At 37.6% G+C, this 26,854-nt stretch overlaps 1 protein-coding gene, 1 long non-coding RNA gene and 1 pseudogene across 2 annotated transcripts in view; 1 reads left to right on the top strand and 2 right to left on the bottom strand.

Moving 5' to 3' along the window:
* Nucleotides 1-26,854, top strand: part of LOC146477026 (uncharacterized) — a 310,708-nt gene that overhangs the window by 72,985 nt on the left and 210,869 nt on the right. The window contains exon 2 of the long non-coding RNA XR_014865531.1: nucleotides 7,927-9,213. This is a non-coding gene — a long non-coding RNA (uncharacterized LOC146477026). The remainder of the gene's footprint in view (nucleotides 1-7,926; nucleotides 9,214-26,854) is intronic.
* LOC146477035 (treslin-like) overlaps nucleotides 1-26,854 on the bottom strand; it is an 88,428-nt gene that overhangs the window by 44,057 nt on the left and 17,517 nt on the right. The window contains exons 4-7 of the mRNA XM_085114083.1: nucleotides 23,637-23,931; nucleotides 18,111-18,210; nucleotides 14,115-14,336; nucleotides 13,560-13,726 (exon numbers count right to left, since the gene is read on the bottom strand). Coding sequence (XP_084970209.1) covers nucleotides 13,560-13,726; nucleotides 14,115-14,336; nucleotides 18,111-18,210; nucleotides 23,637-23,931 — 784 coding nt within the window. The remainder of the gene's footprint in view (nucleotides 1-13,559; nucleotides 13,727-14,114; nucleotides 14,337-18,110; nucleotides 18,211-23,636; nucleotides 23,932-26,854) is intronic.
* Nucleotides 16,950-18,092, bottom strand: LOC146477036 (uncharacterized; annotated as a pseudogene).

Raw genomic sequence — 26,854 nt, 5'->3', positions numbered from 1 at the left:
GAAACAAACGCACTTGTCAAAAATCTGAGACACGGTTTTTTAGGGGAACGTGTTGAGAAGCGAATGTGGTGTTAATTGTTTTCTTCCGTTTATTACCGGCGGGAGTGGAACATGATTTATAGAGACGTGTACTTTTACACAAAGCATTCCAATTTCGAAACACATTTAAGTAAATAGTTTTTGTTAGTTCAAATTCATAATCTGGAATTATTAAGCTTTTAAAAAATATATGGTTTATAGGGGTTTTTATAAAAACAACTAACGCTACAGCGATCCGCGCGTGGACAGTCCTGAAGGGTGGCTGATACCTTAAGGGGACTTAGACTATTTTCACTATGGTTCAGTTTGTGTACAGTGGGATTCTGTTCGTCCACTGGTACCAATGGTACGATTGGTACCAATAGACTGACTTGGCATTCCATTGGTACACCATCGGTGAATTACATCTCATTAAGGGGACTTAGACCATTTTCGCTACGGTTCGGCTTGAGTACAGTTGGATTCCGTTCATCCATTGGTACCAATGGTACGATTGGTACCAATAGAGTGACTTGGCATTCCATTGTTATACAATGAACTGTGTAAAACTCGCGTTTTGATTGGTCTAGAGGAGTGTGTGATTAGAATATAGACGCACGATTGACGTCATCGAGTGGTGTGACCGGCGCACGTGATCAGAGTCTAGAGTCCAGCCAGAGTGACTGGTCAACAAAGTTTTGCAAACTGTTTTTGCGAGTAGCGGACAAACACAGGCAAATTTTTGCAGGAATCGAAAGCCAAGGACAAATTAAATTGGACAAAGACCGTTCTGAGAGTGACCTCAACCAGGATAGGAAAGCTGGAACTTTGTTGTGACGTGAAAAGGAAGCAAATATTTGTCGAAATATGTCGCCGATAGAAATCCGGTAATGACGAGTAATCGATTTCGAATCGCAGTGAAGCGACTTGCATGCTGTAATATTTCGGGGTCAGGATTTCCTACTGGAATAAAGGTTAGTTTTGAAAATATTGTTGGTAAAATTCTTTCGGATTATACTCTAATTTAGAAGATCACAATTGCATGTGTGTAGTAGTCTAAAACTGAGTTTGCTGGAAAGTTTTGATTCAGCTCAGGCAACACGATGCTCGCTTACGAAATGTGTTGAAATGTCTTGGTTATTGCATAAAACAAATAGATTCCATTTTGCCGTGGGTCTGTACTCTGATAACGCACAGAGGACGTCAAAACGTGGTGAGAACATCAGTCACGCTACTCGCCTGCGGCTCGTAGCGTACTTCTTTGTTCTCACCACGTTTTGACGTCGTCTGTGCGTTATCAGAGTACAGACGTACAGCAAAATGGAATCTATTTGTTAAGTACACCATTGGTGAATTACGTCTCATTAAGGCGACTTAGACCATTTTCACTACGGTTCGGCTTGAGTACAGTTGGATTCCGGTCATCCATTGGTACCAATGGTACCAATAGAGTGACTTGGCATTCCATTGGTACACCATTGGTGAATTGCATCTCATTAAGGGGATTTGGTTTGAGTACTGTGGGATTCCGGTCGTCCATTCATACCAATCGTTTGATTGGTAACAATAGAGTGACTTGGCATTCCATTCGTACACCATTGGTGAATTGCATCTCATTAAGGGGACTTGGACTATTTTCGCTACGATTTGGTTTGAGTACTGTGGGATTCGGGTCGTCCATTTGTACCAATCGTTCGATTCGTAACAATAGAGTGACTTGGCATTCCATTGGTACACCATTGGTCCATTGCATCTCATTAAGGGGACTTAGACTATTTGCGCTACGATTCGGTTTGAGTACTGTGGGATTCTGGTCGTCCATTCATACCAATCTTTCGATTGGTAACAATAGAGTGACTTGGTATTCCATTGGTACACCATTGGTCAATTGCATCTCATTAAGGGGACTTGGACTATTTTCGCTACGTTTCGGTTTGAGTACTGTGGGATTCCGGTCGTCCATTCGTTCGATTGGTAACAATAGAGTGATTTGGCATTCCATTGGTACACCATTGGTCAATTGCATCTCATTAAGGGGACTTAGACTATTTGCGCTACCATTCGGTTTGAGTACAGTTTAATTCCGTTCCTCCGATTGGTACCAATAGAGTGAATTGGCATTCCATTGGTACACCATTGGTGAATTGCATCTCATTAAGGGGACTTAGACTATATTCGCTACGATTCAGTATGAGTACAGTTGGATTCCGTTCGTCCATTGGTACCAATGGTACGAGTGGTACCAAAAGACTGACTTGGCATTCCATTGGTACACCATTGGTGAATTGCATCTCATTAAGGGGACTTAGACTATTTGCGCTACGATTCGGTTTGAGTACAGTTGGATTCCATTCGTCCATTGGTACCAATGGTACAATTGGTACCAATAGAGTGACTTGGCATTCTATTGGTACACCATTCCTGCATTACATCTCATTAAGGGGACTTAGACTATTTTCACTACGGTTCGGTTTGAGTACAGTTGGATTCCCTTCGTCCATTGGTACCAATGGTACAATTGGTACCAATAGAGTAACTTGGCATTCCATTGGTACACCATTGGTGAAATGCATCTTATTAGGGGGACTTAGACTATTTTCCTAATGGATCGGCTTGAGTACAGCGGTATTCCGTTCGTCCATTGGTACCAATAGAGTGACATGGCATTCCATTGGTAAAATGCATCTCATTAACACATGTAGGCCGTTTGAAACTTAAATGAATGGTCAATTGGTACCATTGGTACCAATGGTACAAATGGAAAAGCAGTCAGTCGATTGGTTAACCATTGGAATCTGCATCTCAAAACAAACGTCATGCCTTGAATATATGTTGGTCTGTAAGCAAAATACCCTGATTCTTTAACCCTTTGGTTATCAAGTTGCGTGACCTCAGTCGACCCCCTGGTCCCAAGTTAATTTACCTTCCCCATAAGAACAATGGAGTGACATTACTTTTTCTTGAAATATCTCTGTTCCAGTTAGTTTAATGACAAAACACTTAAGACAAAAGTGAAACAGCAGTAATCAAAGTTTTATTTGGTATATAGTTTACTGTACAACGGAGACTAATAAAGGTAAAATGAACACTTAAAAATTACAATATTTCAAATTTCGCACCATTACTTTAGGACCAATGTGAATGTAATCTACATATATGGTTACTTGGACAATTATTTGGAGCTCCTGGTACGCTTTATGACTTTTAAAACACGCTTTGATAATGTCTTATACCACTGCAACTTAAAAATGGAATTCAAGCGTTGTTTTGATGCCATTCAGCGAAACAATCGCCTTTGCAAAGAATAACTTCACACTTCTTGCACCTGTAACATGACTCTCGCGGTCGCTGCGCTTCATTCGCTGAATTTAATCCATGAACCCAAACAAGCGCACTACACATGAATATACGAGTTATATTCATGTGTAGCGCGCTTGTTTCGATTCATAGATTAAAGAACGAGTACCAGTAATATTCATGCGTAGCACCCTTGTTTCAGTTCATTGATTAAAGAACGAGTTGTATTCATGCGTATCGCGCTTGTTTCGGTTTATGGATTAAAAAACGAGTTATGTTTATGTGTAGCGCGCTTCTTTCTGTTCATGGATTAAAGAACGAGTTATATTCATGTGTAGCGCGCTCGGTTTCGGTTCATGGATTAAGAAACGAGTTATATTCTGTGTGAAGTGCTCTTGTTTCGAGTCATGGATCAAAGAACGAAGTATATTCATGTGTAGCGCGCTTGTTTCGGTTCATGGATTAAAGAACAAGGTATATTCATGTGTATCATGCTTGTTTCGACTCATGGATTAAAGAACGAGTTATATTCATGTGTAGCGCGCTTGTTTCGGTTCATGGATTAAAGAACGAGGTATATTCATGTGTATTGCGGTTACTGGCTCGTGGATTAAAGAACGAGGTATCTTTATGTGTAGCGCGCTTGTTTTGGCTCATGGATTAAAGAACGAGTTATATTCATGTGTAGCGCGCTTGTTTCGGTTCATGGATTAAAGAACGAGGTATATTCATGTGTATTGCGGTTACTGGCTCGTGGATTAAAGAACGAGGTATCTTTATGTGTAGCGCGCTTGTTTTGGCTCATGGATTAAAGAACGAGGTATATTCATGTGAAGCGCGCTTGTTTCGGTTCATCGATTAAAGAACTACGCATCTTCATGTGCAGCGCACTTGTTTTGGCTCATGGATTAAAGAACGAGATATATTGATGTGTAGCATGCTTGTTTCGGCTCGTGGATTTAGGAACGAGATATATTCATGTGTAGTGCCCCTGTTTCATGTTGTTTTGGCTCATGCATTAAAGAACGAGGTATTTCGCTTATAGATCAAGGAAGATTCAAGTCATGACGTTTGTCTTGAGATGCAGATTCCAATGGTGAACCAATCGACTGACTACTTTTCCATTTGTACCAATGGTACCAATCAACCATTCGTTTTCGTACGGCTTACATGTGTTAATGAGATGCAGTTTACAAATGGTATACCGATACACTGAGGAGCTTACTATTCGCTCCAATGGTACAAATCGTAAGGCTTCTTTGACAAATCGTAATCTTTTACCAATGGTACGATTGGTGAGTGTGTTTTGACGAATCGTTATTGTATGTGTATTCGACATGAGTGATTCCAATGGTTAACCAATCGACTGACTACTTTTCCATTTGTACCAATGGTACCAATGGTACCAATCAACCATTCGTTTTCGCACAGCTTACTCGTGTTAATGAGATGCAGTTTACAAATGGTATACCGATGGACTGAGGAGCTTACCATTCGTTCCAACGGTACAAATCGTAAGGCTTCTTTGACAAATCGTAATCTTTTACCAATGGTACGATTGGTGAGTGTGTTTTGACGAATCGTAACCGTTTGTGTATTCGACATGAGTGATTCCAATGGTTAACTAATCGACTGACTACTTTTCCATTTTGGTAGCAATCGACCATTTGTTTTCGCACGGTTTACAAGTGTTAACGAGATGCATTTCACCAATGGAATTCTGATCGACTGAGGAGCTTACCATTCGCTCCAATGGTACGAATCGTAAGGCTTCTTTGACAAATCATAACCTTTTACCAATTGGTGAGGGTGTTTTGACGATTCGTATCCGTTTGTGTATATTGGACATGAGTGTACTTTACAGTTTAGTCCAATTCTCCACGTTTTGACATTATGTTGAAGGAGTTGTTGCTTTCTGCAGATCATTTCAACTGCACAAAGTTTCAGACTTCTGAACCTTTTCTTGCAGCTTGCGGGGCTATTTATTGTCATTGGTATTCCATGCTCTCACTTCATACCATTAATGAACAGCAATGATTTCCCTTGAAAATTATGCTGTAATTCGTCATCGGCTGCTATCACTCATCGTAGAAGAAAGACAATTTAGTTTTACAGAGGATTACATCAATGTTAGCAAATGCACTGCAGATTATGAGCCAAAATTGCCTGCAAACCACTCTTTTCTAAGTGGAATCATCTCACAGGGACCCATTGGACTTAGAAATTAGCGGTCAGCGGCATTGACTAAAGCAACTTGCCCCTTTATGTTGTGATGATCTAAATGCATTATTTGCTTGCAAATAACATTTTATGCAGCCATTGAAACTCTATTTTAATTCCTCCATAATGTTGATTGAGGTTGGGAACATGGAATCGAGGGTATTGATTTGAAATTTGAATCCAAGATGGTGTTTACTACTAATGTCGTAGTTACGGAGCGTCTTATAATGGCTGGCGCGTTCATGATCTCGTTGACACACAACTTTTTCATCGACCCTCCTCCTCTCCATTCCTGCCTCTTCTTTGTACTTAGATAATTTACATATATATTAGCGGTTTATTGCCCTCACCTTCGTAGGCAATACATATTTAACAAAAGTTTATATTCTTATTTATATTGGATATTTGGAACTTAAAGCGGCTATTTGATAAATTTCTCACCGCCATTTTTTCTCCATTAAGTTGTTTGTATTGCCTTTACGAACAGAGCACAGCACTTATTGCATTCCGATTAGGCTTGCCCTTCTGAGGGGGAAATTGAAGCATAAAGTCGATTTCCTGATAACTGAAAATTAATGCTTACAAACCCCGGTAATTACATTTCTAGTCAGATTTCACTTAACATGCAATAACGTTAGCATCTTATCAAAAGATTACACTTTACGTGGAGAACTGGACAAAACTGTGAAGTAAGCTTTGGTTTGCTGGAAATTTTTTCAAAAAATAAGTCATTAAGGGATGAATTTATCAGGACTTTAACCAGTACACACTGTTTCTGTAAATACAAGACCATTTTAGTTTTGAATGGTTTTACTGGCAAATCAGTTATGTCAAAATGTTGGAAATCCATTTTGATAGCCTTTTACCTTAGTTGCCCTAGGAATAAAATAAGTTGGCCCTGCAGAATGTCTTAAAGATTTAGTAATTACAATGTCTACATTAAACTAGCTATATAGTTTCATTTCTAGAACTAATGTACTTTAAGGAAAATTCAAGGAAATATGTTGCCTATTTTACCCATGAACTCAAAAGGCCGAAATACATGTGCTGGCTACTTCATTAACCTTAAATGAAATTTTAAAAATGATAAAACAAAATGCCACGTACAACTTTTGTAAAGTGAAATAAAATTAATATTTTAACTTTGTGCGTCTTAAGTTGTAGCGTATCAATAGACTTAAAAAATGGTGTCGTACATTTGGCACTTTTCACAGAAGCTTCTGTGTTCAAAATCAAAGTTTCATAGCAACAATAAAGTAAGAAAGTCAATAAAGGAAGTTTTGGAACAACCCCCCCCCCCCCCCCCCGCCAAACATCTATTTGCATATCACATCTTGGTGGGGGTCAAGGAGTTTCACTTCCCATTGTTTCATTTTACGTGTTCTTTTTTTTTAAAGCTATTATTAGCATTACAAAAAAACAACAATATATACAATTTTAAACACTACTTAAACACATACATAGCTACAACACTTACAATACTTTTTTAATTCTTATGTTTATAGTGACACCATTTACAATACAAATACGTATATTGCATTACAATACCTTCACTACTTACAACACTAAATGTTTATTATTTACAATGTGATACTTTTCAACACCAAACAATAACACATCACAATGCACAAAAAAAGGCCAAATGATAGATAACATGTACAATTACAATTACTGGAGCTTACGAAAATTAACAATACTAAGAACAAAAAATCTAATTAAAGGTAAAAAAAGTACAAAAATGATGAGTGCCATTTAGTCTTCCTCTCTGTATCCACCTGCCCTTTGATTGCATTTCATGGAACTTATTTCTCGAGCCTGGGTGATGGTTGAAGGGAGCCCATTTCTTCTCAAAGGAAGCTAAGTTACTTTTATCTAAAGCTACAGTACTGTGCAAAAGTAATGAGAGCGAATTTCGACGAATTTCGAGGCATTTCGCCACTTTTCGACGAAAACCAGCAATTTTTTTAATGAAATGAAATATCGCCAAACTTTCGACGAATTTTCGAAAGCGCTATTGTCTTGACACTTTCGAAATTTTGAAATTGTATGCGAATGTTTCAGCGAAAATTCGGACGACAATTCGAGAAGATTCACGAAATTTCGAAGAATGCATCAATTTTTCGCAGCGTTTTTTGAAGTTTCGAAGGGTGCAGCGAATTTTACAGGCTAAGCTAAGTACATTGTACAGTGAAAGAGGGTTTTCAACCGTTTGCGTAAACAATTCTATTTGAGACAGCGAGGCATCATGGTATCTTGACGTTTCTTGGCGACAGGTTTTGTGTCATCTTCAGTGATTTGTAATCACACTGTTTACAGTAATCATGCCAAAGGTTTCACTTTACGCTCGAAAGCGAATCCAATCTCTTAACGAAAATGGCTTGCAGCCGCTAGCCATATTAAAAATCAAAGGCTCCTGTGAGCCAACTCGTGAATGCAGATGACACATAGTAATTGAAATTTAGACGGCTACGGAAACTTCCTTGAAAGCTAAAAGAAATTATATCTTTGCCCGATTATGTAACGAAAAATAGCCATTCTTGTACTATAAAAATGATTGTCAAACTGTTCTCTACAGATTTAATAAGATTATTTTGATGCGCCGATTAAAAAAAAAAATCACGTGTCTCTTTTTTTTTCAAAGTTCATAGAAGCACGCCATGTGCAGCTACGTCATGCAAATTCGTGTCCCCGATAGTCCGGGGCTACTGGATTTTGCGATCGGGCTAGTGGATTCTGACCATCACTTGCCCGGCAAGTGAAGTTTTTTTGGGAATTAAAATTACAAAATTACTGTAGGGCAAGCCGATCTCACAAAGGGAAATATGTTCAACAAAGTATCGCATTACATTTCATGCCCGACATAAATGCGTGAAATTTTTCCTTTGGAGTTCAGTCCACGCAATCGTCAAGTAAAAATAATGAAGTATGACAAGCTCTTGCTAAATAAGAATTATTTATCGACCGCGTCCTTTTGCTTTCCCATAAATTACCAGTTGTAAATTTCGAAAATGAAACATTTTTTCCCTTTGAAACCTCTATGAAAGCTGACAAGATCTTAAAGTGTTCATTTGCATAATTTTATTTACGACGTCAATGATGCGTGACATGGCACGTTCCACTTTCGCGTGAAAACTGACAAATTAAATTATTTTTTAATTAAATTATTTCTAAATTAAATTATTTTTAATTCTTAAAAGAAACCGCACTTTGTAGAAAAAAACGAAAAAACCTATAACTTTGCTCAGATTCAACGAAAAATCTCAATTCTTACACTAAAATGATTGTCAAATTATTCTCTACAGAATGAATGAGAGAATTTTGACGCGTCGTGAAAAAAAAATTTTCACGTTTTTTTTTCACTAATTGAGTTTACGACCCCGGACTTTCTGAAAAACTAAAAAAAACTTGTAACTTTGCTCAGATTGAACGAAAAATCTCCATTCTTGCACTGAATGATCGTCAAATTATTCTCTACATATTGAATAAGAATTTCCTGATGCGCCGTGAACAATAAATGTTCGCGTGTTTTTTTCCACTAATTGAATTTAAAACTCATTCACTGCGCACGCCCGAAAGTTAACGACAAAACCGACCGACCGACCAAGTCAAAAGTCACCTATCGCTATAACTCGTTCATTGCGCTACGCGCATTCACGAGTTAAAAATGGTTGGTAAATTGTGGAACCGATTGAATCACTGGTAAAAATATGTGAATTAATTTTGGCACAACACGCAGTGTCAAAGGCATGAGCGTCACAGTTTCGCTATGCATTTGTTCTCACCGGAGTTCTCACGGGCTTATTGTGTAAACAAATGCATCTGTCGGCACGGAATTTCAATAATTATCTTTCATTTTATAAAAGAACTGCCATATCATGCGAATATCAACAGTTTTTTGTCTAAACATTTTGAACTACTGGTATGCAAATCAAAGCGCTTTTTGTCTATGAAGCGAATCAAAACATTGCAAGCTTGACCTTCAATCGGGGTTAGATTTCAACCACTTTACAATCCCGCTTGCAATTACGATTCAGTCCTTGATTCAGTCTTATTTAAAACCAAACGGGCAGTTATTCTACTGAAGCAGAGTTCGGGTTAAATCTCTCTAGCTTATTTTTAAACGCTCTTCAGTCATGGTGTTAATAAATAAACAAAGCGTGTTTAGTTCCTGTGAGTCATGTACTGCAATTCTAATTCGCTGCTTCAAAAATTCGAAGAAACCAAAGTTCATTTCTTCGAAATTTCGAAAGAATTGGCATAACTTTGTCGCATTTTCTTTGAAATATCGCATTGAGCGACGCGAAATACTGCCCGAAATTTCGCCGACATATTGTCACAACTTCGCAAGAACAATAGACGAAATTCGTCGCAATTCGCTCTCATTACTTTTGCACAGTACTGTATCTGTTTTTCAATTTCCATGGAACTTGTAATTAACTGTGTGTAAATTTGTAGCATTGGGAGGGTGTTTCTTAGTTTGCAGCTTGTATCTAGTGTCTAGCGATAAGGAGATAATAGTGAAGGAGTAAATTGGACAAACTATCAACTAGGATTTGATTATTGCGATTTTACCTAGGAGAGTTAGTTTTTAAGCTGACCAGATGGTTAGGATTTTCATTACAACTTCACGCTGATTTAAGTGTGTACCCCAAATTTTGGGGTTGTTAAGTGTTCATATATTCAAGCTCTTGTTCTCTCTTTTGTCGAACAATTTGCGACAATAAGGCTTTTTTCCGAAGATCACAAACTCTTTGAAGTAGGTGAGATATTTTATCTTTCCCTGGGGAAGCTAGAGAAGTGAATCACCATGATCACGTCGACTCGCAACGCGCCCTTCAGGATCGAGATTTTTAAAAACAACTTCCCGTCCTGCAAAGTAACGAACAATCAATAAACAAATTCCATTCGCTGAACGGATACATGGATTTGCCGATTTGTTTACAGCGTTCTATAAATGATTCTTGCTTTTCAGCTAAAAATTACTTAGAGAATCACTATATATAAAATGTATAAATAAGGTCAAAAAGAGCGCGTGGTACATCGGCCAAAGAGCTAATGTTATTGTTTGTCAATGCGTCATTAAGTACAATCAGAATGCGAATTCCACGCTGAGTTTCCCTGTTTTCTTTTTTTATTCCTTTTTCGGTTTGATATCTTGGAATCTCTGCTAGGAGCAAGTATTTTAGAAACATAAACTTAATTGTTATCGACCGCATCTTCACTCGTAATAAACAATGCGCCCAACATCAAATGCCGATTTGCTTACAGTGAATTACAATTACAACTCTTTTCACAGCTCCTCCTTTTCACACTTTCTTTAGGGAATACAAATCAATGTTTTAGCTTTTTCGTGAAAAAAGTTTCATTAAACAGACAGTATTTGATTTCCACAGTACACGCGTCAGGGCTCGAGATTAACTTTTTTGCTCAGGAGCCAGCTGGCGACTAAGAGGAAAAATTTGGTTGCCAGATCATAAATTTTGGTCGCCAACTTATTTTATATGTAGCTTGCATAAAAAACATCATTTTAAATGTTACTTTGTATGCAAGGAAAGTCATAATTAAATAGCTAGAAAGAAAAAGCACAAGAAAGACCTCTAAAACTACTGTTGTTTTCGGCTTTTATATGTCTCTGGTTCAGTGATCGTGTTCTTTTCTGTTATTACGCGGGATGCCCTGAGGGGCATACCGTGTCTAAAAACGGGCTCTGTATCTTCTTTTTCATGGTAGCCACAAATCTGCACATTAATTTATTCATTAAACTCTGCCCTCTCCTACTTGGGATGTATTGTTCTGATTGTCTTCAACAAAAGCAGGCCAATCAAAATCCATTCTTGTCGCATCTATCGCGAGGGAGGGGACCCATTCACCCCTACTTGTGTGACGTCAACACATCATTTGATTTATTCATTAATCTCGGATTAAATTTGTGTTGCCGTATTGTTAACATGTTGTGGACTCAAGTCTGCCGTTTTCAAACGGAAAATTAAACATTTTGAAGCGGTAAATCGAAAGAATAACTTCTAAGTTGCACTCGACATCTAAAACGGTGGAAATTGGAGAGTTCCTGGCGAAGGAATCGTGCTTTGTTTGACAGTCTTAGACCACGATGGGAGAATGAAAAGAGGTCATTGAGAAGCTAACGGTATCGTTATGGAATTTCCGAGATTTCCGGTGAAAGTCTGAGTCGCGTAACACAAGGGAAACAACGTAACGTAAAAGTTTTATAAATCTGCGAAGCATACAGTTGGAATAAATGCATCTCACGTAAATGCCAGCATAGGCATCTTGTTCTTTATTCTCCTACAGCCAGTGTGGCAAACAACTTACCTTCCTCACTGCTGATAAACACAATACTTCAATATGCTCGGCCTAGGCCCCTACACAACCACGTTGCTTGTACCAGTCTCCGAACGGGGTGAAATAAAAAGAGCGACTCACACGATTTCAGTGGCCTCTAAATTCAGAGAATGTTGGTTTCTTAAAGCAGTACTGACTCGATGTTCGACCCGGTAAATCCAAAGAAACCGGAAATAACACAGATTCGTTAATCTCTGTGAGCTCAGCAGTCCGTTTTAATGCCTCATGAGTCACGTAATACTCGGCATTGAAACAAAGTTCACAAGAAGACGTAAAGCTGTACTTCATGATTCATCTCCACATAGACTCTGAAGTGGAGTTGCATAAACAATTTCCATTTCCTTTGGCTTGAACTGCAATGCGATGTCCACATTCATTATCGATTTCCCGAATCAAACTAGTTACGAGGACGTCCTTCGGTAATTTGGCTATAAAATCTACGTTTTTCAGCATTCACTACTGATGATGGATTTAAATTTGGATCATGGTTCATCAAAGGAATCGACGGATCCACTCTAGGTAAGGATTCGTTGGTTCCTTTGATGCACCATGATCCGGGTGATCTTGGATCAAAAATCCAGATTTGGATTTTCCCAAACGAACACACCCTTACGTTAATTCTGTAACTGATTTGCATCTGTTGCCATTATTTTCCCGGCAAATAAAAAGCACATGGTGTTGAAGTGCGCCCGCAATCACTTTTTTGGAAGAAACCACTGAAGCAATATGGCGCCTAGCCTGCGCCTAGCGAATATTATGTATTGGCTTCCGATTGAAGTACATTTTGTGTTATTACATGTAATTTACAGAGTGTGAAACTGATTTTCTTGTGGTATTCCGACATTATTTTAGTGGGGATGGAAAGGAGAGTCCTCTTCTAGCTACCAGTTCCGAATGAATTCCTTATTTAAAGATTTAAATAGAGAAGCTCGCTACTGTTTATCCTGGGTCATCGGACAAAACGTGTGTCGCCAGCTGGCGACCAGTTCTGAAAATCTAGTCGCCAGTACTCAATTTTTGGTCGCATTGGCGACCAGTGAGTCACAATGTCGAACCCTGCGCGTCAGGAAGATGACATAAATTTAACTTCGCTGTTCTAAGCACCACTTGACGAAAAATATCAAAACTCTGCTTACAGTGATCAAAACACCACGTTTGAGATCTCTTTCTAACGCTCTCAAAAGACTCTTCGTTCACTGATATAAATAACAGCTTAAAATATTTTGCGAAGAACTCAAAACCATCAAATGTCTGCAGTGATTCCGCAGAGTTCCTAAAAATATCAAGAACAAAGGAATATTCTTGCAACTTTGCGGCTCAAGGCTGCTTAATTTGGCTATTGTTCCTGTCTTTTGATTTCGCTTCAGGGTCTTCCTGCAAAGTTTTCACCTTTTCTCAACCGAGTAAAAACTAACTAATTTGCATCATTCTTCGCGGCTGCCGAAGTGAATGCCCAAAGGAATAAAGAGAGCCTTCAGGCAACAAAATCCAGCGGAGTCACCCATTTCTCAATGACACACTTAAATTGGCTTGAAGTTGTAATGTTCTCATTTTTTCAATTTTCTCACAGAAGTTGATGCTGCTTTTGATTATTTCTGAGGTCCAAACGTGAACACCAAGGGCATAAACTTAATAATCTCTTTGTGAGCTTACAATAAACACACCTGCAATTTCACGAGGGACTTCTTGTGTTCCATTATTGAATGTCATCTGATTGTTTTCAGTGGTATCACACCTATCAACTACATTCATCTCAACAAACGCTTTGTTTTTGTGTTGATTTAAATTAACGTCTTGGTTGTCTTTCTTTGTTTCCTTGACTTCATTTGCACTACAAAAGCAAACCAACAATAAATATTTCTAAGTATTCCTTTTACAGCCAAACCTAAATCATGCAGACCCTGTCAACTGAAAAATGGTGTAAGCTCTAAGACAGAACACAGAGGGTTCTTTTATTACTCAATCATGCGCTACAATCGTGCCAATTTCAAACCTTGATACTACCATATGTACCAGAGTTATTAGCTTTAATTTGTGGTTGGCTCAAAATTAAAACGTTTCAACAGAACAGAGTAAGTTAATACTTTCAGAAGATCTTGGAATCAATTCTAATCAGTCAATGGGAATGGTATTAACAATGTAAAAAAGGTGATCAAAGTATCCCCTTTTACTGATCCCAGCAATAGTTGTGTAATCAATTCTACTCATTCTAACTTTACCTCATCTTCTTTGAGTCATTTTTCCATTTTGATTTCTTTGGAGTCACTACCTTGCCTTTTTCATGCTGTGGTGACTGAATTCTTTTTAAGGCCACTGATGTTGACTTCACTTTTTTAATGTTGTAAAGAGTCTTCAGTTCTCTCATTAGGGTTGCTTCACTGTCATCGTTATCATCATCATCATCATCATCATCATCATCATCAGAATCACATTCTTTTGCCCTGTAAAGAAGACCGACCTTCTAAGATTGAGAAATAATGTACAATCAACTTATATATAACAGTGAATGTTACCAATGGTCAAACATTTGATGGAAAAAGCTCAACAATCAATTCCCCTTACATTAATTTTGTATATTCTCGTGCCTAGTAGACCATGATGTCTAACAAATTATTGCATACCTTGTTTGGCTCAAAATCAATACTAATTGGAGAAGCAGCTGGCATGCTGTAACATTATGGTCTCAACAAAAGCTCAGAATTTAATTCCAGGAACATAATTAGACTTACTTGGTCAATCTCTTATTCACTCTTTTGTCCAATATTTTGACAGAGTTGAACTGAATATTTAACTTTGCTGATTTTTGTGTGTACATATTTTTATGGAAACACTTTGGTTGATAATTAACCAAATGTAATTATGTGACCTTTTTATTAAAATGAAATATTTGCTTGTTCTTTTGCTTTTTTCTTTGCTGTAGTAAGTATAATAAAAGTGTTGCATTACTTGTGGTGTGACTGCATCCAGGTATATGCAGAGGGGTCACAGAGGATAAATTTAATCAAATGATCCCCACATAAGAGGGCATTATATCTGAAACTGTCAAATGTTGTCACAGCATTTATTTATGTTACTTGCTGAGGAAAGAAGTCCTTTTTTCATCCTCCAGTTCCTGTTAAAGGTGTTATGCTAGAATACGTGTAGCTTATTGTTGCCCCATTATCTCCCTATTCCTATTATAATCATCTTGGCATTGGCCCTTGCTTTCATTTGTATTCGGTGATCGAGTGGTATAACAGAGAGCTTTTTCATCTGAAGGGGCTACCCTGAGCGGTATAAATCAATAAAGGTTCTTCTTTTTCTTTAATCCCGTAACTGATTTCGTCTGCTGCCATTATTTTCCCGGCAAATAAAAGGCACATGGTGTTGAAGTGCACCCGCAATCCCATTTTTTGGAGGAAGCCGCTGAAGCAATATGGCGCCTAGTAAATGTTATGTATAGACTTCCGATCGAAGTAATTATAAAATAAGTACATTTCGTGTTATTAATTAACAGAGTGTGAAACCGATTTTCTTGTAGTATTCCGACATTATTTTAGTGGGGATTGAAAGGAGAGTCGTCTTCTAGCTACCAGTTCTGACTGAATTTCTTCTTTTAAGATTTAAATACAGACACTCCTCACTGTTTATCCTGGGTTATCGGACAAAACGTGAATTGCCAGCTGGCGACCAGTTCTAAAAATCTAGTCGCCAGCACTCAATTTTTGGTCGCATTGGCAACCAGTGAGTCGCAATTTCGAGCCCTGCTTAGTGTATTTGAATTAATCTATTGGGCCCAGTCAACAAGCTTAAAGCTAACTCAAGCATGTTAAAGCATGGCTTATTCTTTTCTTAACACCCACCCAAGTAACTAAATCTGTCCGGAATGGAATAGGTTTTTGTTTCATTAAAATGTTCGACTAAATTTTTAGTCACCAATTTTTGTATTTTCCGTTTTCAAAATTGTAAATCGAAAGAAGAACTACTAAGAAATATTCAACAGTTTCGACAATGAAAATCCGATAAAAAAATGGCGAAGAAATTGTGCTTCAAGTACGAATTGTTGTTTCATCCAGGCGACAAGCTAGTTGACATATCAAATCATATTTCAGGCCACAGACTTTCTGTGAAATTTTCAAGTACTTCTGGGAATTCAACAGCCAAAAAATTGCAGGTTTAATTGTGAATTTGTACTGAAATACTATACTAATTGACCGATTCTTTGTATTCTGAACAGTTTTTGCGAAATTTTTGAAAAACCTGCCCTGCACGGGTCAATAGATTTGCCTTGAAAATGGACTTGTAGTTCCTTCAAATCGCTTGCACATTTTTCACCTTGCATTTAGAATAATTTTTTTTTAAACATGTGTTTACCTCTAAAATTGCTCAAATAGAAAAAAGATCCTTGCAGTTAGTACCAAACTTAAGCAGTTGTGATAAGAAAGCCTGAAAATTCAGGCTTGCACGGGATTCAAACCCATGACCAGTGCAGTGCTCTACCAACTGGAAAAACTACACTAAAATAGCCCAAATCTGCAAAAGGTCTGTACAATGAGGGCTCCTTTTTTACCCTTTTTATTACTGTTTCATTTTGAGTGTGTTGGTGAGTGTATATAAATCATTATTTTAGTTACTTTGTGGAGAGGGTTAGAGCATAAGGGCCAATCTCTGAAAACCACCAGTTTTCTTGTTGTCATCAAAACTGGAATGTACATGTAGACACCAGTTACATGTAGATTGTTTCCGAAGGATTCAAGGCATCAAGAGCAAATAGCTACAGAAAAAAGTGAAAGCGAAGCTTGCCAGCTGAGCTTACTGAAGCATACAGGTCAAAGGTGTTCTTTTTTAAACAAGAATATAACAAATATCAGATATTTGAACAGAAGGATGCTCTAGGAGAAGCAATGAGCAATAGTATTAGAGCAGTACTTCTCAAACTCATTAATTATTCTAGGGTTATAAGCCAATCGGAGTGTCCCGTTTTAGTCAGGTGCATGTATCTTGATACCCAATGAAAATCTAGATCAAGATTACCCCGGTTAGTTCAAAAACTGATGAAAACACTAATCAAGACACTTGAATTTTAATCAGCAACCTCAATTACCATACAATCAATTATTCACTACCGTACTTTGAAAAGTTATTCACAGCATGAAAATTACAATTCTGGAAAATTCCCTCTGCATCTAGGCACGCCGAAAAATGCCGAACCTATTGTAATTAATCCACCAACAAGAGTATGTTACTTTAAATAAAAACTGAAACTATTCCCGAAATAAATTATACCAAACCATCATAAACAAAGTGCTTAATTTCCCGTACCTTTTATTGTGAGCATGAAGTGGATTCAACGCCTTGTCGCCATTTTTGTCTCCCAAATGACGCTTCAAACCACAAACTATCCCGTACACAGTTCTGGGTGGATACCTTTACCCGGAATCTTTAGTGACTACCATTAAAAACTTTGTGAGCCAGTAGTTAAGAGATATGGCATCCATATCCTCTATTTCACAACTAACAGGATTAACCTTGTGCAATTCATAATCTTTGAAAAGACCACCGAAATCTAAAATTGGTACTTTCATCTCCCTTTGCTGCTGCCATTCCCAAAACATTTTAAAAGCCCATTTGTTTTTGTACTTTGTAGAAGATGGAACAGCTTCATCAGCCAGGAATTGTTCCTCAGATCCACTTTTCGGCAAACGAAAACGACTCGGTCTTCCTTTCTCCTTCTCAGCCATAACCATCAAATACAAAGAAACACTGCTAACATGGGACAAACGGCTTTCAAAATACAGGCAGAGACTTGCATGAGCTATTTGTACCATTCCCACCGGGAATACATTATTTTTGCATGCTTTATCGCATTGTATTTTTAGGCGTGATTGAGAAGTCATGTCAAAAACTCGTGCTTTGCGTTTCATTAGGGGTTCCAAACACCTTGAAACAATAAAAGCACGAGGCCGCAGGCCATGTGATTTCATCTGTTTCTCGGTGTTTGGAACCCCTGATAAAACACTCGCACTTGTTTTTGGCATATTACATAAACAATGAAGACTATCCTAGTTGTGAAATCAACATGTGCAGTTGTGAAAAGAGTGAAAAAATTCACTCTTGCAAAATTTAGGCTGGTCTTTAACTCTCCATTTTCCTTATTGCAAAGATGTTTGTATTCTTTAAAGTGCAATACCATATTCCAAAAGAATAATTTTTGCGCAGTACATGACATCACAAACCTCAGTTCACTATGAAGGCGCCTGTCTTTATCATCGCTGGAAGGCAAAGGGTACCATAGATCAACAACTGCAGGTCTGAATTGCCTTTCATCATTTGCTTCTAAAAACAAACCAGTGGATTGTTTGTGAGGTGGAATAACAAATCAACTTGCAAGACATGACACTTCTTAGAGCATTTGAAATCTAATTAAATATCATTTATAAGGCTTTTGTTACTGGAAGGATTTGGTAGAATTCCACATTTTATGATTTTCAAAGGTTTGGATTTAACAATTGACCTGTTGGGTCAGTATAGTGTTGAGTAGGTCAACTACAATCGTTAGCAAATCTTGCTAAGAAAAGAAAAACACCACCTGGAAAGTACCAACCCTTCACTGTTTTCCCATTTAAACTGTGAAAATTTCCCCTTTCTACAAAAGGAATTTAAAATGAGAATTAAACTTACAATACCGGTCTATCACTATACTGTCTAACTTCCACCGGCCCCTCACCCTACATTCAGCACATGCTTAATAGGCTGTTTTAGATGTCTTAGAAGACCTTCGTGTATTCTCCAGAACTAAATTAATTTAAAATATACACTAGAAGTACTGAGACATGTTCAGATTAAAAAAAACGACATCTGTAATAGCACAAACTATGTCTAGTTAGCTCATAACCAATGCCACTGCCAGCAACAATTTGGTAAAAATGCGACGACCTGTCCATACTGATTTTCGCCCATAACTTTTTAATCCAGCAATGGAAATCAAGTAAAAGGGTTTAAAAAAATCTGCGTTCGTAAGTTTCACGTGAATTAATGTATGGGACGTTTTTTACACAAAGCATAGCCTCCATAAAGAGAAAAGTCTTGGAATTTAATCGTCGACAAATCTCGCTTAGAAAAGTGCAAATTTTACGCATATATTCCAAACTACCTTAAAGAAAACACCGCCTGGAAAGTACCAAACCTTCACTCCCTCCACCCCCTAACTCAATGTAACTTTGAAGGCCGGACGATGACCCAGTCTTTTTTACAGCGGCAGAACAACATTGATGAGGGGGAGGGGGGGGGGCTATGTTGTCGACGTATCATTGTAGCGCTCGAATTTGGAGATTGACTGACAGTTTCTTAACCCTTTTGTCCACGATTGTATTTTGGGGATTTTCGTTATTTTTCTGTGTGATGATTTCGGTCAGTATAAAATGCAGACTAGGTATAAAATGCAGACTGCAGACTGCAGACTGAGACCAAAACCGCCTCTTCGTCAAATACAGGATACATTTTGAATTTTTTAACTTAACTTACGCAAGTGTCATATACAATCATCTTTCGAGATCATTTGCCATGAAAATGACATTGTTATATTGTTTTCGAAAAGCGTCAACCTTGAAATAAACAACCCCAAAGCATGACCTAAGCAACAACGCGGACACATGACCTTTACTTCGCACATGGTTGACCTTTTCGCCGCTTTGTGTCAACATGACATTGGCGACATCGGTAAGTGGCAGTCAGGGTGGCAGTAAAATAATGCTTTTTGAATAAAATATGTGTTCGTGTATTGCTAGAATTCTGAAGGTATGTAATTTGTCTTTGACAAACCTCGTTAATATTCAAAGAAACTAGTTAAAATCTGTCGATGTCAAATTGCTTGCCCCCTTGGAAATCAAGTCAATTAAGGCTGGTTTCCATATGATTGCGGATCGCAGATCGCAATATGGTCTGCGATCGACTGCGATCATATGGAAACCAGCCTTTAGATAGAACATGGTTCTATCTTCTGCAATCGTCTCCGATCGCGATCGCAGGATCGCAGACGATCGCAGAAGTAGTTTCCATATGATCGCGGACGATCGCAGACCTTAATGTGATCTGCGACCTGCGATCCGTGATCATATGGAAACCAGCCTTTATGAAAACCGTCGTTATTGTTTACCAACTAATGCAAAGCAATTGAGCTCGAGTCTTCTTTGTGAAGAAAGGGCCTCAGGAAATGAAAGCTACCAAATCGAGATAACGAAAACAAACTGTTGAGAAATGGGTCAAAAATAAGGTCAATTTTGTGGGAGATGATCTCGGAAATGTGATTGCGTGACACTAGGGTAAGTTGAAAATTGAAAATGTATCCTTTATTTGACGAAGAGACGGTTTTGATATCAGTCTGCATTTTATGCCCAGTCTGCAGTCTGCATTTTATACCTAGTCTGCATTTTATACCCAGTCTGCAGTCTGCAATCTGCAGTCTGCATTTTATACTGACCGGTGATGATTTATTTGTGCCTGCAGAATTTGAGAATAGCGATTTACTTTTAGCTTGTCAAATGCGATTTGTGAGTACTGTTGATGCTGGTTTTAGTGGCAAAATGGACATTTGGTGGGCCAAAAAAGCATCTCTTAGTAGGCGAGACTCGAGCTGGTAAGAAAATAGTCAGTGTATGAAGTTCTTGCAAACAAACTGGCCATTTGTAGCAAGGTAAAGCAAAAGACTTTCCCCTAGGCGTTTGTAATTAATGTCCATAGACCTTTTCCTGCATATCCCAGCCAGTTGATGTGATGTCTTTCAAGATTTTATCAACTTAATAAATGTAGTAACGCAGCATTAAGGCTCAATCATCCGTGAAATGGTCAGATCAACCTGCGGGTGCATCCATGAGAAATCCCGTATTTTGGGGAACACGCTTAATTTCGGCATTTTCAATGCCCCTAACATCAAAATGCCGATTTGATAGATGATTAACTTTGCAAATACAACACAACCGAAGAATAAAAACACAATTAACAAGGCTTTTCAACGGTTAACTATGCTTGTCCAAAAGGGACAAAATATCAAGATTTATTTATTTACATCAAGTTTCATATGTCAATGTTAAGATTAGTATGCATACGTTAAGATTTGCATATGTCCGCAACAAGATTTAAATACACATATCAAGATTCGCACACGAGTACATCAAGTGTAATAAATATTCACCAAGTTTCGAATATAGACCCCAAACTTCGCATTTTCATATCATGGTTCGCATACCTACATCAAGATGCGTAATGGACCAATTTTTTAAATCGAAAATTGCAGATAAATTACACGCGTCAAGATTCTCATATATGTATATCGAGATTCGCATATACATCGAGATTATGATAGGCTTGTATGAAGTACCAAGTGATATATGTTAACACCGCTGGATGTAATTTAACCGCTAAATTTTTGTTCTGCGTCTTGTATCGACGCACGTGCGCCAAAGTGACGATTTCACATCTAAAAAGTGGCAGGCTCGAACGCGTGTTAATTGGGGTTGACAGGCCTACACGGCTTGAAAGTATGTGTTCTGGTTTTCACGTCTTTAATATATATATTTAGCCAAGCCTAAAAGCAGAGCTCCACAATAGAAGTCTGCTTATTGTATGAACGTAATAACCTTATGAGTTCCTCATCAATTCTGCAGTTATATAGTACATTTTCAATGCATATGCAGCTAACTGCTCATCAACAATAACAATGTAAAACAGAGGGCAAAATTACTGAATGCTGATTTGTTGTAACAGAGGGCAGTTTTTCGTAATTTTCCTTTCACTGAGGGCAAAATTACTTACTCCTGATTGGTTGAGCGGCGAAAACACTCCCTCCTGATTGGCTGAGCATGACAGTTTTACATTTTGTTGGTTTCTGCATTTTGTGTCCAAAAAAACAAGTTCTTTGAGGTTCTTTCGAAGTTTGACTCTTTAAGCCGGGTTCTTTGTACCAAAAATACATGGAAATCAAGTGCTGCAGCTAGGAGGGAAATTCCTAAAGGTTAATTTTGGTGTCTCTCACAAGAAAAAGCAAAAGATTATTTGTGTCAAAAGCTTAAGACTTGGATCGGATTGATTTTATTTTGTTTGCTTGAGAAACTGAGATCAGTCATGGCGTCCAAGTGCTTTCAACGAACGATAACCGAGCATGAAAGCGTCCTTTTGATGGGAGGAAGGAGCAGAAAGAAATCACTCCGCAAGTTCCTTCTATGGATCCATCGTTTGCTATTTTAGTATCGATCTACCGGTATGTTCGTGTGATTTCCAAGCGGTAGGAAGCTTCACAGCGCAGGTGAACAATTAATTGATGACTAACATTCGATTTATCGTTGTTAGTTTGCTCCTGAATTAAACTTGTATTCTCTCTTAATTACATGTGTTTAATGGGAACTGTTCTCGTCGGTTTTGTTTGTTTTGTACGCTACGAAAAAATTAAATAATTTGTTCATTGGTTTGCTTGCACCTTCAATGAGTGTTTTACTGACTGTTTTACAAAGTTCCTTGATAGTTTTAGCAACATTTGCCCTCTGTGTTATAAAAGCGGAATTTAAATGGCTCAAAATGATATTTTCTGTTTTTATTATTGTTTTTAGTTTTTAAGATGATCGAGGCCTTCCAGGTCTTAGGTTTCCGGGTCTTAGGTTTCCGGGTCTTAGGCTTCCAGGTCTTAGGTTTCCGGGTCTTAGGTCTTAGGTTTCTAGACACCCGTTCACTTCCTATGATTTAGGGCGACAGAAACTAAAATACCCAGTCAAACATGTTTAAAATAGTCAATATTCTTCTTGCTTGGCCTGCTTGCTCAAGGACAGAAAAGAGCAATCAAATTCTCATCAAATTCAAAAACACACATTTGCAAGAAAAAGAAAACGAAAATGAGAAAATGATAAGAAAGAAGCCAAGAGTATTTCAAGTTGAGAATACAAATATTAGTTTTTGTAATTGTATAATTTTAATCACAAATTCTAGATAAAAAAATGATACAAACTAAGGCATTCCTAACTACTAGGATCCTTCAGAAATAGGGATATTCCAGACTGTTTAAGATTGAATTTTGAAATAGACACGAGACTCGCTGTGTTCTCACAAGTGACAGAAGTATTGACAACTAATGAAAGAAATCCTGAGAAAACAGATGCATTGCCTACTCTCTTCAATGTTAATTGGGTAAATTAACAAAACAATATAATTCTAATAAATTTTAAGTAGCCATAGAAACTAGCTTGGGCTGGTTGCCAACCAACATTAGCTTATAAGAATTTGTTTGCCACTAATTCTTTGATAACCCTTGCAAAAATCAGAAGTGCTAGACACATTAAATCAAACAAGTAGTAGCTGACAAATGTAAGGTACATGTAAACTACTTGCTTGCTTGCTTACTTTGCATCCTTAGGAAATTTTGTGTTGCTTTCACATACATACATGCATGCATGCATGCATGCATGCATGCATGCATACATACATACATACATACATACATACAACCTCTATTTATACACGACAAAAATGTCAAAGCTAACAAGCTTGTGGGGTCGGGTACTAGTAAGATACATTTACAAAACTACAATTCTTAGATAAAAATAATTCTCTGCGTTCCCAAGATAAACAACCTGTTTCCTTCACCCAACAGGAACAGATGCAGAGTTTAAATTATGTTGCCACTTAAGACTCATGCTCATTGTATAGTCCCATTCATAGTTGTACTATATGAAGAGTTCTTAAAAGTTACAGTACATGACAATGGGTTCCCAGCTTACCTTTCAGATCATTTTGTGATCCCAAAAGTCTGATAAGGACTTCGGGGTGTGTAGGTTGTTCAGCTGGTTCAGACACAGGTTTGCATTTGTGCCCACTGACCAAACAGTGTGAGCTTTCTGCATTTCTCACATCTTGCCTATAAAGCATGGCCATCTTGACATCCCAAAAAAGCAACTTTTCAAATGGCAGAATGAAGTCAGAGGAGATGACACTTATGAGTCCACAGATGGAAGTTAAGGGCTGCATGACTCCACTCATAGGTAAGCCACTCTCACAGTCAATGAAATCAACAACCTGCAGAATAAACATGTTATTAAAAACTGGATGATTGTATAATGCGATTCCAGGGATTTGATTGGTTAGCAGCCATGGTAAATGAGCCATTATACCACGCCCGAGAAGTAGCAACCATTACATCGTCTCCTGGTTGTTCTTGCAAAGCAAAACCAACAAAATCTAGTAATATTTCTCAGTTTTTGATAAAACAATATACCAGTCCCACATCCAACGCATGCTTGTGGAATAATAACTCTTAAATATAGCCACATCACAAACCAGCAACACTGAATCTGTACTTACTTCCTGGTCATGCAATAGGCTGTGGCTTAAAATCAAACATTTCCCAAAAAAAAGTTGCAAGAGCTCAGAAACTCAATTCTGCTTATGTTTTCACATTTGGTAAACCTTAATGTCAATCAACTCATTGCATACCTCATTAATTTTGGTTCAATAGTGATTTTTCTTCAAGAAACTGAATTTGGTCAAAATGCCGCTTTGCAAGCTTAACATTTAAGGTGAATTCCAAAGCTTCATGCAACAAAATTAAAAAAAAACCTAGCAAAACAAAAACTTCTCAAACCTCAAGAACTATATCAAAATATGTTTGTTTGTTTTTTTACGATTTTTATTAACCTTGGACTACACAAAATACTATATTTATAATAAAAAGCACTACTTACAATACTTACTAGACTAACAGTATACATGTACATAACTGTAAAGTGTAAACTTTTAGCGTTTAGACCAGAGTTTCGGTCACAAAACAGCAGGCAGTGGCACACAGAAAAAATCAAATAAATAACAATAAAAGAAATCATAAATTCTCCACCTACTGCTTCTTGGTGGAGTCATTGACTTGTCTTGTTTTCTTGATGAAACACCATTAGTAGTCACGAGCCCAAACAAAATACTCCCAGCACTGAAAATTTAAATGCTTTTCATTTTTTTGTTTTTGTTTGTTTGTTTGCTATTTTACACTCCCATGCTCATCCAGTCAGTCTTTCATGACTAGGAAATGTGCAGTATAGTATTAGTTACAGTCAGTAGTTCCAAGGCCATCCTCTCTTCAACTGGTGTGATCCTGCAACCTGAACTAAGGTCTACGTACTGATAAAGAAGCATTACTGCGAGAATGGATGTTTTATGAGTCAAATGAGTCAATGAGTCAATGAGTCAATGAGTCAACAAGTCGGATCAGCGGTTTTTCATAAAGATCGGACCTGCTCCTGGTTCCAACCCAAAATGGCAGACAAATCAGCGAAGCGTGAGGTGAGTGAAATCCTTGTCCATCTGCTAAGACATGCTTATTTTATGCCCAAAGGCTTTTAAGACATCCAAATTTTAAGCCAGGGCATCGTTTTATCGGATTTTTCTGGTCTTCCAGTCGAAAGAAATCCTTTTTTCGAGGCATTGTTTTCTGGTATAGATTTTAATTACAGTATTAACACACTTCATTCACTAATATTGCTATCAAGTAAGCATAATTTGCATTTGAAACAACACAAAAGACTTGAAAAAAGGAAGTACAATAGCTTTGTATTGTTGACACTTGAAAGTAATACGAATAAATGTTAGAGGCATAATCAGTTCAAAATTAACTGTTGGGCGGGTGATTCAGTTGAAGTTTACGCCGTACAAGGTATCCAATTTTAATTCAATTCCACTCTCTAAGGAAATTCTAATTAGTCGTAAGTTTGAGAATGCCCAGTACTTTAACCCTCTCACTCCCAAGAGTGCCATATGGCACAAAAAGTCATTACACGCCTAATATTGGGTCAATTTGTATCAAATTTGGACACCAAACAGATCTTGGAGAGATCTGCACAATAGAAGCATAAAATCTTACCCCCCTCCTACATAAGACATGATTAACCAACCCTTCATTTTTTGTAACTTTTTCCTCTTACACTTTTAAGACCAAGTCACCATTTGACAAGAAACTATGTGCTGAGATCTGCAAATTAAGCTATAGTTTATGGGTATACCCAGTGTATACGAGAAGTGAGATGTATTTTTAAGGTTTATATTTTCTCGTTTTAAACACTTTTCATTCTCTTCTGTTACTTCCTTTGTCGTAGCTGGAATGATTTATACAATGCCCCTGATAAAACCTTTTAATTGGTGTATTACACTTGGTGTAGGGGTTCACAGTTGCCGTTTTACAAAAATACGGCATTTCCCATGGGAGTGAAAGGGTTAAAAGCTATTCATTTTGGCTTTTCCTTAGTGTGTGTGCAACATGTTACAAAAAAATAACATTGGCAAGTCTGTTTCTGCATTCATTATTTTGTAAGTGTACAGTGCTAGTGGCTTTGAAACCGTCAAAACTAGTTTTCTTATTTTGCCATAACGATAAGTACACCTTGATACAAATTTGATCACAAGTTCTTAAATTCTTTTGATTATAAGCTTACAGGAAAAAATTTATGCTTAACCATGAAATCCTGGGGCTTGCTTTTCTGTTCTTTTTTCACAATATTATTATTGATTATGTCAACTCTTGAAGATGATCTAGCTGTTAAGGGATCTTGCCCCTTTTACATATCTTTCTTCTAGCTCGCTTGATTTGTTATGTTAGTGTGCCATTTAAGTGAAATGACGAGATGAATAAATATGACATTTGTCAATTTTCCATTTTACAGGACATACCTGTACATTAAGTTGATTTGACTGAAAGCCCAGTTAAGAAATTCAAGCCCAGTTTGACAGTCAGTTGCAAAGACGGAAGAAGATTGATAGAGTTAATGTTTATTGTTGATACTTTCTCTTTGGCTGCCATTCTGAAATGACCCTGTATCTGTACAAATCATATTATTACTTAAATGCACCCGAAAAAACAAATGGATAATGAATACCAAGTCATTTTTCTTCCCGATAATGGGAAATCTCGGTCAATGGAGGACAAAAGTAGATAAAACTACTAACTAAAGACTGGATA

This window comes from Pavona decussata, unplaced genomic scaffold, assembly GCF_977016875.1.
Source record: "Pavona decussata unplaced genomic scaffold, jaPavDecu1.1 SCAFFOLD_72, whole genome shotgun sequence".
Taxonomy (NCBI): domain Eukaryota; kingdom Metazoa; phylum Cnidaria; class Anthozoa; order Scleractinia; family Agariciidae; genus Pavona; species Pavona decussata.
The sequence above is the reverse complement of the archived record's forward strand: the minus strand, read 5'-3'. Positions and strand labels throughout refer to the sequence as shown.